This window comes from Heterodontus francisci, chromosome 13, assembly GCF_036365525.1.
Source record: "Heterodontus francisci isolate sHetFra1 chromosome 13, sHetFra1.hap1, whole genome shotgun sequence".
Classification (NCBI taxonomy): domain Eukaryota; kingdom Metazoa; phylum Chordata; class Chondrichthyes; order Heterodontiformes; family Heterodontidae; genus Heterodontus; species Heterodontus francisci.
The window spans coordinates 65,984,630-66,001,364 of NC_090383.1; the positions used below are offsets into that span (position 1 = coordinate 65,984,630).

The window sequence follows — 16,735 nt, forward strand, 5'->3', positions numbered from 1 at the left end:
TGGAGAGGCAGGGATTAATCAGAGATAGTCAGCATGGCTTTGTCAGGGGGAGATCGTGTCTAACTAACTTGATTGAATTTTTCGAGGCGGTGACTAGATGTGTAGATGAGGGTAAAGCAGTTGATGTAGTCTACATGGACTTCAGTAAGGCTTTTGATAAGGTCCCGCATGGGAGATTGGTTAAGAAGGCAAGAGCGCATGGGATCCAGGGCGATTTGGCAAATTGGATCCAAAATTGGCTTAGTGGCAGGAGGCACAGGGTGATGGTCGAGGGTTGTTTTAGTGAGTGGAAGCCTGTGACCAGTGGTGTACCACAGGGGTCGGTGCTGGGACCCTTGCTGTAGGTAGTGTACGTTAATGATTTAGACGTGAATATAGGAGGTATGATCAGTAAGTTCGCAGATGACACGAAAATTGGTGGTTTTGTAAATAGTGAGGAGGAAAGCCTTAGATTACAGGACGATATAGATGGGCTAGTAAGATGAGCGGAGCAGTGGCAAATGGAATTTAATTCTGAGAAGTGTGAGGTGATGCATTTTGGGAGGACTAACAAGTCAAGGGAATATACAATGGATGGTAGGACCCAAGGAGGTACAGAAGGTCAGAGGGACCTTGGTGTACTCGTCCATATATCACTGACGGCAGCAGCACAGGTAGATAAAGTGGTTAGGAAAGCATTTGGGATACTTGCCTTCATTAGCTGAGGCACAGAATGTAAGAGCAGGGAGGTTATGATGGAGCTGTATAAAATGCTTGTTAGGCCACAGCTGGAGTACTGTGTACAGTTCTGGGCACCACACTACAGGAAGGATTTGCTCTGCCTTCCAGACTGACTCAGTTTCTCTTTTATATTTGACTGTGCTTCACCCCCTACTGTACCTCCACTCTGTATCCCATCCCCCTGTCAAATTAATTTAAACCACCCCAACTGCACTAGAAAACCTCCCAGGAAGGATGTTAGTCCCATTCCGGTTCAGGTGCAATCTGTCCAACTTGTCCAGGTCCCACCTTTTCCAGAAACAGACCCAGTGATCCAGGAAACTAAAGCCCTCCCTCCTGCACCATCTCCTCAGCCACGCATTAATCTGCTCTATCCTCCTATTCCTATGCTCACTAGCACGTGGCACCTGGTGTAATCCAGAGATTACAACATTTGAGGTCCTGCTTTTTAACCTGCTACGTAGCTCCCTAAATTCTTGTTGCAGGACCTCATCCCTCTTTCCACCTATGTCGTTGGTACCAATGTGTACCACAACCTCTGACTGTTCACCCTCCCCCTTCAGAATGTCCTGCAGCTGCTCTGTGACAGCCTTGACCCTCGCACCAAGGAGGCAACATACCATCCTGGAGTCACGTTTGCTGCCACAGAAACACCTATCTGTAGCCCCTACGATAGAATCCCCTATCACTATAGCTCTTCCACTCCTTTTCCTCCCCTCCCGTGCAGCTGAGCTATCCGTGGTGCCACAGACCTGGCTCTTCCTGCATTCCCCTGAGAAGCTATCTTCCCCAACAGTATCCAAAGTGGAAAATCTGTTAGATAAGGAGATGGACCCAGGGGACTCCTGCACTACCTGCCTAGTTCTTCTACTCTGCCTGGCGGTCACCCATTCCCTTTCTGCTTGAGCAGTCTTTGCCTGCGGTGTGACCACGTCCCTGTATGTGCTATCCACAATGATCTCAGCCTCACGGATGCTCCACAGTGCCCCCAGCCGCTGCTCCAGATCCGAAACGCGGATTTCGAGTAGCTACAGCTGAAGACACTGCCTGTACACGTGTTTGCCCTGGACACTGGAAGTGTCCCTGACTTCCCGCATTGCACAGGAGGAGCATTCCACACTGCCGAGCTGCCCTGCCATGACCTACCCTTAATTTATCCCCTTAAATTACCCAAAAACTTGATTTACTTTAGGGTCCTGGATTCCCTAAAAAAAAACACTACCTGCTATAATAATAAAAATGTAGACCTTTCCCTTTACTTTTTGTTACTTACCCAGCTATTTAGAGTAATTCCCTAACAGCAGTTACTCACCAACCAATCATCTTGCAGCTTTCCTGTGACATCACTTCTCACTTTGTTTTCAAACTCCGGCACGTCTGGACTGCTCTCCGCTCCGTTTCTGGAAGGTACGTGACTGGGCCACGATCCTCGGGCTCAATTTATCCGCTCCGCATTCGGCGTTCTCCCCAGAGGTCTGCTCCTCTCTGCTGCTCTCCCGCAAGGTAACTTAATATTGAGTTCCATAATTTCAGACGATGAGCCCATTATTTATTTTTTGTTTTTTTTAAATTTTATTTATTTTTTAACCATGTGCTAGTCTTAAACTTATTTTTCATGTTTTTGCTTTCATAAATTATTCTGCCATTAGCACTCTCTCTGGACTCATGCTTTGTCTTTTGCTCCAACTATTTAGCACTCCATTTGCATTCTGTTCCATGACATCTGTCATTTAACCTCTCCCCCCTCCGTCCTATCACAGTTCTTCCTTCTTCTTCCCCCCTCCCCCTTGCTCAAAGACTGTTACATTTCTAACTTTTGCCAGTTTTGATGAAGGGTCACAGACCTGAAATGTTAACTCTGTTTCTCTCTCCACAAATGCTGCCAGACCTGCTGAGTATTGCCGGCACTTTCTGTTGTCATTACAGAGTTCCAGCATCCGCAGTATTTTGCTCTTATGATATATCATGTTGGGTAGAGAGGCAACAAAAGTATAGACCAAAGTCATTGGTAATGATAATTGTGCAGGAACATTTTTTTTATACAATGTTCGAAAGTGGGGTAGAAATTGGTCCTTGTTTCACCCATTTATGACAGGAACCAATGTCCTGTGCCGAAAGGATTTCTGAAAGATGTCTGATCCATTATAGATTTGGGAAAATTTTCAGGTGTTACTAGCAGCTGCTCGAAACAGGTATTCGGCCCCTTACATATGTAAATAAGTATTCTGATTGGTGCCCCCTTCATTGACACCCCCACCAACCAGCCCCTTGGGAATTACCTTCGGACTGCTGCCTGTGAGGCAACATACACTGGCAGCTCACCCAATTGATATTAATGAGGCCCAATTTTGGCCCAGTCTTAGGTCTCCAATTTTGAGCGTGCAATGCAGCCAGAACACCTCCTTCATGCCCAAAACTGGGTGTGAAGAATTTCTACCTCCTTGTTCCCCAGAACTGCTTCCTATTTAAAAGCACATTAGAAATTCAGCTACCAGAACACAAACCATTAAATTAATATTCTCATCAATGTATAGAAAACTTGTACTAGATATCAAGAACACTTAAAAATAGGATTCTTTAACCCAAGAAATATTGCATGTGTTATGTTCATACCATTGTTTTACTATTTGAATTTGTTACTGTGTAAGTAACATAAGAATATTTTGGTTTTATTCAGGATGACTGGAAAACAGATGTGTTGAAAATGGTACTTTCTTTCCTAATAATAGTTTCAGTACAAAAATAAATGAAACTATCACATCATGGAAGACAAAACAAGCCCTGAAAATCCAAAGTATGAAAGAATACTGACCGTACAGATCGATCATCACTGCCTGTGACAACCAATGGTTTCTTAGGATGGGCTGCCAAGCCCCAAAGTTCCCCTTCACAGTGGCCCTGCATTATCAGGAGAGGTTTATCTCGTTCTCGAACCATCACTTCAAATATTTCACTGTCCTGGGTTCCTGCTAGAATACGGTCTGCTTTCCAACAAACACTTCTGATAGACAAACCTTGAAAAAAAGTTAAAGCAAACTGATTGATACAGAAAACTTTGATACCACAATTATGTAGATGAATATGAAAAAGAAACTGTTATAGTTTTAGAACATTAACTTGCTGTGATATTCTGGGAGAGCGGAAAGCTTTATGCCTTAGAATGTGACTTAAATAAATTAACAGCACCTAGCACAAAAGAAGAATACAATACCTTTGTATCCCTGATCAGTCTCGCGCAGATCAATTTTTGTGATTGATTTGAATTCAGTGTCCCATAATCGGATGCAGCCATCTCTCCCTCCAGTAGCAAAACCTTCTTCACAGGCGTACATACTGAATATGCCTGCCTACCAAGATAAAATAAATTAATCTGAGTAGGCACTTTATGTAGCAGGTACTTTAAACTGAAATGTCACACAATTATATTTGATATATAAAGATAAATTCCTGCACTACCAGCAGGGAGCAATGCTCTAAGGGAACAGGGATTGGAGACAGGACTACAACAAAAGCATCAATCTTCTGCTGCTCCCTCACCCCCCACAGTCCTGGATTTACAAGCTATAACATTATATATGCACCTTAGCAATAACACACTTAGAGCTCAACCACTTAAAAATAATTTTGAACAGTTTGTAGTTGAAACTCAGACCATCTAATTTACCACTCACTGCATCTACATTACTAGTAGACCACATCTAGTTTTACATCATGATCTTATTCTGGAGTCGAAAAATGAATCTGGAAAATGCTGAAAATGGTGATGTCTCAGAATTTCAAAGATGAGAAAGTGGCATGGCAAAAAGGCGCAAATTAAACTGTACGCTTATCAGAAAATAATAAAAACAAATTCTGTATGGACAGCCCCAATTAAGAAAAATAAAGTGAAGAAAAGAAAGGAGAATTAAAGTGAAATAGGAATGCAAAATGGGCCCCAAAGAAAAACCCAGAAAACGAATAATGAAATAGTTCATTTAAAAAAAAAGTCCTGGTGTCATTCATGGAGAGCAATTGCTGGAAGACAAGTCCAAGTTAGCAATTCTGTTAGATGCTGGAATCCTGAAAAAAGTGAAATTGCCAGCATTTGATTAAAGAAAATAATGCACTCAGTGGGTGGAATTTCTCTGGTCCTGCCGAGGCAAACTTGAAGGAAGGACTGGGTGGAAATAGTGATAGGACTGTCAGTTCAGCGGTCTGAAGCATTCTGCCTCCGGGCGATCTTGCTGGAGGCAAGTCATCAAAGGCAGCGGTTACCTGCCCAGTAGTGGCAGATAGCCAAATTGAATAACTAAGTGCCCAATCTTGGGCAGACTGGGAACACCGGGGGATTATCCCAGCAGCGTATGGGCCATCCGCTGAGGCCAAAGCTTGGCAGGTGCCTGCAGGTGGCTTGCCGGCGGCTGGCCAGGGGGCCCCATGAGGCCTCTTTCAGTTCTCCCCCAACCACTGAAGATGCATTAGTGAGCCACAAGTGCAGCCGCAGGCCATCCTGTGGTGGGCCTTCCCCTTCAATTTTAAAAAGTAAATACCTCTTCAGAGGGTGCCTCAAGATGAAAGTGCCTCACAGTCCCTCTCCTGCAGTGGCAGTACCCACCTCTGCTAATGAGGCTGCAATTCTTCCAAGGCTACAAGCCCTCTGATTGGGCCTGCAGTCTCAGTAACACACCTGCCATCCTTAATTGGACAACAGACAAGGAGGAGCCAATTAGGAGGCCATATCCCATAAGATCACGCCAGCGGGTGCGCTGCCAGCAACTGCGGGTTGGGACCTAAAAATGTTTAAAGAAGCTGCCCATTGTTTACACTTCCCCCAGACCTAGACACCTCCCCTGGCTGAGCAGAAAAAGTGGACATACGCCTCTAAGGGGCAGAATGCCATGGTTGCAATCACCGCACCCCATTACCATGTAAAAATTCCCATTCATTCACTGTTAGCTGCATCTCCAACTCCCTGACAGGCGGCCAATCCCTTCCTCCCAACTTACTCACTGCCTGGAGCTCCACCTCAGAGGCTACTCCTATCCCGTTCCCCTTTTACTTTTCTCTTCCTACTGTAATTCCCAACCAAAACAATGCTTTTCCCCATTGCTTCGTATTATCCTTTCACAATGGCTGGTTATCCGATGGCTCAAAATCACCCCCAACATCCCCTTCGACCATCATAGATTTGAATTCCCCTTCCTTCGCCCTTAAAATCCCCGCACTGGTTTAATATTCCAATCATTGGCACTACCCCACCATTCACAACCCATGAAAGAGTTTTTTAAAAATTCCCAGGCCTTGAAGGTGGGATTGGCTGAAAATTTTGATATGAGAGCATCAGATCAGCTGTCCAATGTGTTCCTGTCTCTGGGTGATCTTGCCGCAGGCGAGTCAAAGGCAGCAGTTACCTGCCCATTAGCAGCGGATAGCCAATTTGAAGAATTAAGGGCCCAATTGTGGGCAGACTGGGGACACCACTGGGATCACAGTCCTTGAAGACACAAAGTCCCGTCTTCACATTGAGTATACTGCCATGATGTTGTGTGGCACTACCACCATGCTAAATAGGATAGATTCAGAACAGATCTAGCAGCTCAAAACTGGGTATCCAGTTGCATTCAACTACAATCTGTAACCTCATGGCCTGCCATATCCCTCACTCCACCAAGGGAACAACCCTGGTTCAATGAGGAGTGCAGCAGAGCATCCTGGGAGCAACACCAGGCGTACCTAAAAATGAGATGGCAACCTTGTGAAGCTACAACACAGGACTACATGCATGCTAAACAGCGGAAGCAGCATGCTATAGACAGAGCTAAGTGAACCCACATCCAATGGATCAAATCAAAGCTCTGCAATCCTGCCACATCCAATCTTGAATGGTGGTAATGATGGCACGTTAGTGCAAAGGTCAAGGCTGAAGCATTTGCTGCCATCTTCAGCCAGAAATGCCAAATCGCTGATCCATCTCAGCCACCTCCTGAGGTCCCCAGCATCACAGATGCCAGTCTTCAGCCAATTCAATTCACTCCACATGATATCATGCAATGGCTGGATACAACAAAGAATATGGGCCCTGAGAACATCTCAACAGCAGTACTAAAGACTTGTGCTCCAGAACTAGCCGCACCCTTAGCCAAGCTCTTCCAGTACAACCACAACATTGGCATCTACCAGACAATGAAAAGTTTCCCGGTTATGTCCTGTCCACAAAAAGTAGGACAAATCTAATTTGGCCAATTACCACACCATCAATCTACTCTTGATCATCAGCAAAGTGATGGAAGGTCTCGTCGACAGTGCTATCAAGTGGCACTTACACAGAAATAACCGGTTCACCAAGGTTCAGTTTGGGTTCCGCCAGGAACTTGGCTCCAGACCTCATTACAACCCTAGTCCAAATATGGAGAAAAGAGCTGAATTCAAGAGGTCAGGTGAGAGTGACTGCGCTTGACATCAAGGCAGCATTTGACAGAGTGTGACATCAAGGAGCCCTAGAAAAACTGAAGACAGTGGGAATCAGGGGAAAACTCTGCTCTAGCTGGAGTCATAGCTTGCACAATGAAAGAATGTTGTAATTGCTGAAGGCCAGTCATCTCAGGCCCAGGACATTGCTGCAGGAGTTCCTTGGGGTAGTATTCAAGCCATATTCAGCTGCTTCATCAATGTCCTTCGCCCCATCATATGGTCAGAAGTGGGGATGTTCACCGACGACTGCACAGTGTTTGCATCATTTGTGACTCCTCAGATAGTGAAGCAGTCCGTGTCCACATGCACCAAGACCTGGACAACATTGAGGCTTGGGCTGATAAGTGGCAAGTTACATTCGCGCCACACACGTGACAGGCAATGACCATCTCCAACAAGAATCTAACCATCTCCTCTTGACATTCAATAGCATTACCATCGCTGAACCCCCCCACCCCACCCCAATCAACAACATCCTGGGGGTTACCATTGACCAGACACTTAACTGGACCAGCCAGATAAATACTGTGACTGTAAGAGCAGGTCAAAGACTGGGAATTCTGTGGCGAGTAACGTCTCATCTGACTTCACAAAGCCTGTCCACCATCTACAAGACAAGTCAGGAATGTGATGGAATACTCTCCACGTGCCTGGATGAGTGCAGCTGAAACAACACTCAAGAAGATAGACATCATTCAGGACAAAGCAGCCCACTTATCAGCACCCCATTCACCACCTTAAACAGTCACTGTTATGTTTACGCCAGGTTGTTATATGTATATCTGATTTATCTCAGAGCAATGCAGATATCACACTTGTATTAAATCACCAAGTGGTTTATTAACAGTCCTTGTTTGCTGTAGAAGATCCAAGCTGTGACTTTTAGTTTCATTTTTAACTCTTAAACTCCACCCATAGGCTTAAACAATCAAACACAGTGAACACAGATAAGGGGACAGACTAATACAATCAAACTCAGATCAAACACTACATTTCCCACCTTTTGACGAAAGTCATTATTTTTGAATTAAAGTATTCTAAATGAAAAACATATATTGGGGCGGCACAGTGGCGCAGTGGTTAGCACTGCAGCCTCACAGCTCCAGGGACCCGGGTTCGATTCTGGGTACTGCCTGTGTGGAGTTTGCAAGTTCTCCCTGTGTCTGCGTGGGTTTTCTCCGGGTGCTCCGGTTTCCTCCCACAAGCCAAAAGACTTGCAGGTTGGTAGGTAAATTGACCATTATAAATTGTCACTAGTATAGGTAGGTGGTAGGGAAATATAGGGACAGGTGGGGATGTTTGGTAGGAATATGGGATTCGTGTAGGATTAGTATAAATGGGTGGTTGATGGTCGGCACAGACTCGGTGGGCCGAAGGGCCTGTTTCAGTGCTGTATCTCTAATCTAATCTAATATACATCAAGTTATTTCTTAGAGAAAACAGACAAGTTGAACACTAAGTACGGAAATAGTCTTTGAGATAGGAAAGTTTCTTAAGTCTTCGATTAGACTTACGAATTTGAGATTGGGGATCTGTTTGATCAGCTTGATGAGGCAGATTATCAATATCACTCATAGGAAAAGGAAATGTATCCTCATAGCCACTATCCTCAAAATATTCTGGTCTCCTCCCTATTAAACATCTCACATTCCACTTGCTGTTGTCATCCAACAGATAAGTATTGGTACCGGGCAAACGTTTACTGTGCTTTGAACCTGATACTGATGAAGTAAGTTTGTGGTCATGATTTGGCCATTTGATTCGAACCCAATCTCCAACTTTAAACTATGGATCCCTTGCGCCTGTATGTTTGTCAAAGTATGCTTTTGTTTTACCTTGTTGCTTTGCGATTCCATCTGCTTTTGCGCTGACATTCTCATTAACTGACTGTGATGGCTTAAGAATGGTCAGTGGCATGCGAAAGTTACAACCTATCCTAGGTTCAACTTGTGTCTTTCCGGTCAGTGAGCGTGTAGTCTTTACTCCAGCTGCTGTCACTCTGTAACCTGGAAAGGCAATCTCAAGTGTCGCAAATATGCATTTGTCCTTGTAGAGCATCAAGATTGTGTTTTGTAAGTCAAGTGAGCACTGTTGATCATGTTCAGCTTTGTCCATTCCGTGGACAACGATGTCATCAAGTAGGTTGTGCATCCCCTCAATAACCGACAAGACTGAAGAAACTACCTTCTGGAATGCACTAGGTGCTGAACTTAGTCCATATGGCATTCTGCGGTACTGAAACATTTCTTCATGGGTATCAAAAGCTGTAAGATATTGGCTTCGCTCTGCTAGAGGTATCTGAAGATAACTCCATCACATATCAAGCTTTGTGAAGACTGTGGAGTCATGAAATGATGCTGACAGTTCTTGAACTGTAGGAAGTGGATACTTGTCTGATTTGCTAGCTTTGTTGACTGCCTTTAGGTCAATGCAAAGTCTAAGTTCGCCATTTTTTCAGATTTGATACCCACGGCGATGAGTCAATTCATTCAATGACACCGTCTGTTTCGAGTCATTTCAGCTCCTGTGACACTTCAGCATGGATTGCAAACAGAAACTGTCTCAAATTTTGTGAAATTGGTGGAATTGATGGGCTGACGCGAAAAGCATGACAATATCCTCTGATTTCCCCCAAATCCAGTAAATAAGGAAGGATACTGGTGTGTAAAATCTGCATTATCAATCCCATTAATGTGTGCTCCTGTGGGTCAGCAAGTTTGAATCTAAGTCTATTAAAAAGGTTTACCCCCTTAAGGCTTCAGCCTTTAGCTACATAGAAAGTGAACTTGTCTAGGGTGACATTTTTTGTAGCGTACTGGAATTGTCATTGCCCCAAAACTGGAATGATAGTATCATCATGAGCTTGAAGATTGTCTGTTGCCAAAAATACCAATGGTAGAATTTGCCACTCAAAATAGATACTTTCACACCAACATCGATAAGAAGTGACACTGAGATGCCTGCGATCTCAACTGAGCACTCCTTATAGTGACCTGGTGCTTTACTTTTTGTGATGGTAAATACATGTTGTACCTCACTCTCAGCAAGAGACTCCCCCACATGTCAAACCGATGAAGTCTTTTTCTTTGACGACCTGCACATCTTTGCAAAATGGCTCCACTTTAAACGAGTTACACTTTTCCCCTCAAGCTGGATATGCTGCTGTGACTTGATGAGCATTTCCACAATTTGGGCACAATTTTGAAGGTAACTGACCACGATGGAACACATTTTGATGAGGTTGCTGAGGTGTTCTTGGCCTTAACCCTTGCACTGAAGCTGGTTGGGCAAGCTATGTCTGCAATCCTGAGGCTAAGGGTGCATGTGTGTGTAACCTCTTTGAATCCAACATGGCAGATTCAATCTGGGCTGTCAAGGTTATGGCTTTTTCCAAGGTTAAATCACCATCCTCCATGAGGAGACGTTCCCTAATTCGTCGAATTGAAGCTTTTTCAATTAATTGGTCATGAATTAGTTTGTTGGTTAGTGTGCCAAATTTACATGTAGTCGCCAATTGCTGTAATGCTGTCACATATTATTTAATAGACCCACCATGTCCCTAGGATCTCTGCGGGAATGCGTATCGTTCTATCATCACACTTTTCTTTGGCCCAAAGTATTTTTTGAGAGCACTTACCGCCCTATCTAACGTAGACGTATCTTCTGTCAGTTGCTCAAAGACATGCTGGCCTTCTGTTCCTAAACAATGCACAAGTATCACTTTCTTACAGTTCACTGCTATATCTGAGCTGTCCATCCCTGTAGCGAGCAAGTAGGTTTTGAACCCCAAAATCCATCGCTCCCAGCACAAGGAAGGATGTCCTGGCATTGGAAGAAAAGGTTCTGGAGCTAATAACATTAGATTTTGTTAAACCATCTTCGTCGCCATGTTTTTGTTATGTTTACGCCAGGTGCTGGATATGGTATGTATATCTGATTTATCTCAGAGCAATGCAGATATCACACTTGTATTCAATCACAAACTGATTTATTAGCAGTCCTTTAAAACATAATAGTTCTTAGACCATCGCAGTACAACGTCTTCGCAGAGCAATCAATGTGTTTTCTGTAGAAGATCCAAGCTGTGTCTTTTAGTTTCACTTTTAACTCTTAAGCTCCACCCATAGGCTTAAGCAATCAAACACAGTGAACACAGATAAGTGGACAGACTAATACAAACAAATAAGATCAATCAAACACTACATTCACTCCCTCCACCACTAGCGCACAGTAGCAGAAATGTGTACCATCTACAAGATGCAGTTCAGCAACTCGCCAAGGCTCCTTTGACAGCACCTTCGAAACCAGCGACCTCCACCACCTAGAAGGACAAGGCGAGTAGACGTATGGAAACACCGCTACCTGCAAGTTCCCCTCCAACCCACACACCACCCTGACTAGGAACAATATCGCCATTCCTTCACTGTCACTGGGTCAAAACCTTCCTAACAGCACTGTTGGTGAACTTACAGCAGATGGACTGCAGCGGTTCAGGATGGCGGCTCACCATCACCTCTCATGGGCAATTAGAGATAGGTAACAAATCCTGGCCTTGCCAGTGATACTCACATCCCATGAAATAATTTTTAAAAATTACCAGACATTAACGCGGTCCAATGAATTACATCCCTTTCCTGTGCTCCTCCTGCCTTCTCTTCCATTGTCTTCCCGCCCTCTCTCTCTTACTTCCCTTTTCTCTGTTTTCCCTCCTGCCTTCTCGCTCGAACCTTCACCCCGTCCCCACCCTCCTCTACTCCCTTTCCACTTCTCCATTCATCTTCTCCTCGCCTCTCACTCTCATTTTTACCTTCAGCCTTCCTCTTTCCTCCTTGCTTCTTCTGTAATAGCTGTCAACTTTTATTCTCAGTGCATATAGATGATATGGACTTGAACGAAATTTACTAATGACACATAAAGGTTTAGCAACAATAAGGAGGACTGTGAAAGACTTCAGTAAGACATGGACAGGTTAGTGGAATGGGCAGACAGGTGACAGATGCTGAGACTGTGTTTCTAGGATGTTATGAGCACTGAAAGGGGAATCTGCTGAGAAAGAGGGGGAAACTGTGGTTCTGGGCATCCTGGGGTCCAGTAAGACAAAGGAAGAAATTTTGGACTGGCAGCATTTCAATGAGCAAAATCAAACACCCTTGAAGGCCAGGAAGATCAGATCCACACTGTGATTGGCCCATTTCAAAGTATTAGACCTCAAAGTCCCCCTCCATGTTTGTACCTGCCAACCTCCATTTCAGACCAATTGGCAGCCCCTTATGCACCCTGATACCTCTCCCCACTGGTTTCCCCATCATCAACCAGTTCTATCTTTATGCTCTTGCCTTGAAGCATTTTACCATAAATTTTCTCTTTTTAAAATGAATGGATAGAAGTCACATGTTTGGAACACACAAATTTCTGAAATGCTCCCGATGTGTGGAAACTGAAAAAAATTAGTGCATTATTAGTGAGTTTGCTGACATACAGTTTTTCATAAACATAAAATGCCATAAATGAGGAAAAGGTAGTTCATAAAATAAGGTCATAAGAACAAGGAGCAGGATCAGGCAATACAGCCACTCGAGCCTGCTCCATCAATCTCCTCCTCAAATTTACTCAATGTCCCGGCATCCACCGCACTCTGGGGTAGTGAATTTCACAGACTTACGACCCTTTGAGAGAAGTAATTTCTCCTCACCTCCGTTTTAAATCTGCTACCCCTTATCATAAAACAATGACCTCAAGTTCTAGATTGCCCCACCACAGGAAACATCCTCTCTACGTCTACTTTGTCAATCCCCTTAGTCATCTTATATACCTCAATTTGATCTCCTCTCATTCTTCTAAACTCTAGAGAGTAAAGGCCTAAACTGCTCAATCTCTCTTCATAAGACAAACCCTTCATCTCTGGAATCAATCTAGTGAGCCTCCTCTGAACGGTATCCAATGCAACTACATCCCTCCTCAAGTAAAGGGACCAAAACTGTACACAATACTCCAGGTGCGGTCTCACTAATGCCTTGTACAGTTGCAGCAACACTTCCCTACTTTTATATTCTATTCCTTTAGCAATAAATGCCAAAATTCCATTTACCTTCCTTATTACCTGCTGTACCTGCATACTAGCTTTCTGCGATTCATGCACGAGGACACCCAGATCCCTTTGTACCAAAGCATTCTGAAGTTTCTCTCCATTTAGATAATAATTTGCCTTTCTAATCTTCCGACCAAAGTGGATAACCTCACACTTATCCACGTTAAACTCCAACTGCCAAATTTTGGCCCATTCACCTAACCTATCCATATCCATTTGTAAATTTCTTATTTAAAATGCTGAGATCTTCATAATCAAGATTTTAGAAATTTGAAAATCTTTAAATTTCAAATAAGGTTCAGAAGAGAGGGATTTTGAATTAAACTATCAACAGCAACATCTTCTTTATAAGTAATCTAATTTATTTTCTAATAATCAACAAATAAACTATAATAGCTGCTTTTGTGTTTTTATTCATTCACAGAATGTGGGCTTCACTGGCAAGGCCCATCCATAATGGCGCTGGCGAAGGTGGTGGTCAGCTGCCTTCTTGAATACAAATAAATGGCTCTCTAGGCCACTTCAGAGGGTAGTTAAGAGTCAACCACATTGCTGAGAGTCTGGAAATACATATAGGCCAGACTTGATAAGGACAGCAGATTTTCTTCTGTAAAGGACATTAATGAACCATATGGGTTTTTGGGCAATTTAGTAATTTCATGATCACCATTACTGATACTAGCTTGTTAATCCAGATTTATTTAATTAACTGAGTTTAAATTCCCTAGATGCTGTGGTGGGATTTGAACTCATGTCTCCAGATCATTAGTTCAGGCCTTTGGATTACTAGTCCAGTAACATAACCACTATGCTAATGTGCCAATGTTCACAAGTATCGCCTTGTGAAAAAATGTAAATAATTATCAGGCTTGCTTGAAATAATGCTTTAAGTGTTTATTTTGTCTTTTGGAAAAAGACCCAACCACCTTCAGCTGCTTCATTAATGACCTTCCCTCCAACATAAGGTCAGAAGTGGGAATGTTCGCTGATGATTGCAGTATTCAGTTCCATTCACAACTCCTCAGATACTGAAGCAGTCTGTGCCCGCATGCAACAAGAACTGGACAACATTCAGGCTTGGACTCCAGGCAGGTGGAGAGTATTCCATCACAGTCCTGAATTGTGCCTTGTAGATCGTGGCTTTGAGAAGCCAGGAGATGAGTTAGTCACTGCAGAATTCCAAATCTCTGACTTGCTCTTGTAGCCACAGTACTTATATGGCTGGTCCAGTTAAGTTTCTGGTCAATGGTAACCTTCAAGACGTTGGATGGTGGTTCAGCGATAGTAATGTCGTTGAATGTCATGGGGAGATGGTTGGATTCTCTTATGCCAAGGTCTGAATGTTGCGCAGGTCTGGCTGCTTTATCTGAGGAGCTACGAATGGAACTGAACACTTTGCAACCATCAGTGAACATTCCCACTTCTAACCTTATGACGGAGGGATGGTCATTGGTGAAGCAGCTGAAGATGGTTGGGCCTAGTCAAGTGCCCTGAGGACCTCCTGCAGCGATGCCCTGGGGCTGAGATGATTGGCCTTCAACAACCACAACATTCTTCCTTTGTGAGAGCTATGACTCCAGCCAGTGCAGCGTTTTCCCCTGATTCCCACTGTCTTTAATTTTACTAGGGCTCCTTGATGTCATACTCTGTCAAAAACTGCCTTGATGTCAAGGCAGTCACTCTAACCTCAGCTCTGGAATTCAGCTCTTTTGTCCATGTTTTTTATAAAGTTGCAATGAGGTCTGGAGCTGAGTGGTCCTGTTGAAACCCAAACTGGGCATTGGTGAGCATTTGTTATTGGTGAGTATTTGTTATTGGTAAGTAAGTGGATTTAGTTGATAAACTATCAAACAAATAAAAATTTTGAAGCAAGTTACACATGTAATTCTGCATTGAGAGGAGTCTCTGAATTCTGGTTTAACACACAAGGATACTAGCATTTGGTGGGTTTGAGTGCCCCACCGCACTCATTGTATGCATTGTCTGAGACCATTAAAGCCTCCTGCCATATAGAACTAACCATCTGTTGACTGGCATAGAGTTGGTTAAAGCCATGGAAGGAGCATTCACATTGTGGCTGTCACACTGTTAATTGCAAAAACCTAAAGACTCATAGCCAAGGTCCTTTTTAAGGATAAGCTTTGCAAAGTAGGGGGAGGTCAGGATCCTTAATGTCAATTTATTACAACTTTGGTTCATTCCATGCAGCTCCTTGAGTTTTTCAGGTTCTATGGGGGAAAGAAATTTGTTGGTGTAGCACCACTTTCTAGCAACGCTACACAAGCTACATCAATTCCCCAGGGGCTGGCAGTGCCAGGGCCTGCTACCTGTGTGGCTTTCTTAAATAATATCAATGAGCAGCGCTGCGTGGGCTGTACAGGTAGCAGCCAGTGGCACTGCCTTCCCCCAGGGAATCGATGTATGTCTGCATGGTTGGCACTATGCAAACGAGCATTGCCCCCTTGGATCTACATATAAAAAAAGGTATGGATGCATCTGTGAGACCTGAACTGAAATGACAGGAATAATGACATGAGGTTGGTGTGCTGCCAGCATCACATTGAACAGGCATGGGGTAATCATGCATTCCGGGCCCCATGCTCATTTTCAGGTGCCATCCAATTTAGTCCCCATTGTATTGAAGTGAATCGCATCTCTAGAAGGCACTGTGTGGTTGAAGCCACACTGTCAAGTTGGTCTTCTACTAGCTGGGCTCAATGACAGAATTTCCATAGATGACCTAAGCAATTCAGTCGTCCCTGAGATATACTCCAATCGATATCTCATTATTGTGGATCTGCACAAATTGGCTTTCAATTAGTCATTAGTTCATCAGTTTTTTGGGTTGATGGAAAATGGCAAATTACCAGCAATGCTGTAAGGCCCTGAAGACAAAGAACATGAAAAGCTTCTCTCCAGTTTCAAATGGTGCTAAGGTGCTAAGGTGCCTGCCTCAATTAGATACAGTATAGTACTGGTTAATGGCAAAGAATCTGCCAGGGAATTAGTGTTTTAGATTTTGATTTGCAGTGGACTTTATCTTCAAAGAAAGGCTCTATTAATGCAAGAAATAAGAAAATAACTTGCATTGATAGGGTTATTCAGACACGCGCAGAATGGAAACTGGTGTTCCACAGGGACTAGTGCTGGGACCACCATTGTTCACCATTTACAAAAATGATTTGGACTCATGAGTCAGAAGTACAATATTAAAATTTGCTATGAGACCAAATTAATGGGTAGAGTTAATAATGAAGACGACAAAATACAAGAAGACAGTAACAAACTTGTAGAATGGGCAGGTAAATATCAAATGAATTCCAATATAGGTAAGTGCTGGATGGTGTACTTTGGTAGGAGGAATAAAGTTAACAAAGCCATAAAAAGTGCTAACAAAGCATTGGGGTTCATTTCGAGAGGAATAGAAGAGCAATCACATTAACCTTTCTTAGACCATGTTGAGTGTTAATTGCATAT

General features: G+C 43.5%; 1 protein-coding gene across 1 annotated transcript in view; it reads right to left on the reverse strand.

Annotated features, from left to right (window-relative positions):
• LOC137376798 (echinoderm microtubule-associated protein-like 6) overlaps window positions 1–16,735 on the reverse strand; it is a 741,885-nt gene that overhangs the window by 490,569 nt on the left and 234,581 nt on the right. The window contains exons 7-8 of the mRNA XM_068045814.1: window positions 3,932–4,067; window positions 3,533–3,734 (exon numbers count right to left, since the gene is read on the reverse strand). Of these exons, the coding sequence (XP_067901915.1) occupies window positions 3,533–3,734; window positions 3,932–4,067 (338 nt within the window). The remainder of the gene's footprint in view (window positions 1–3,532; window positions 3,735–3,931; window positions 4,068–16,735) is intronic.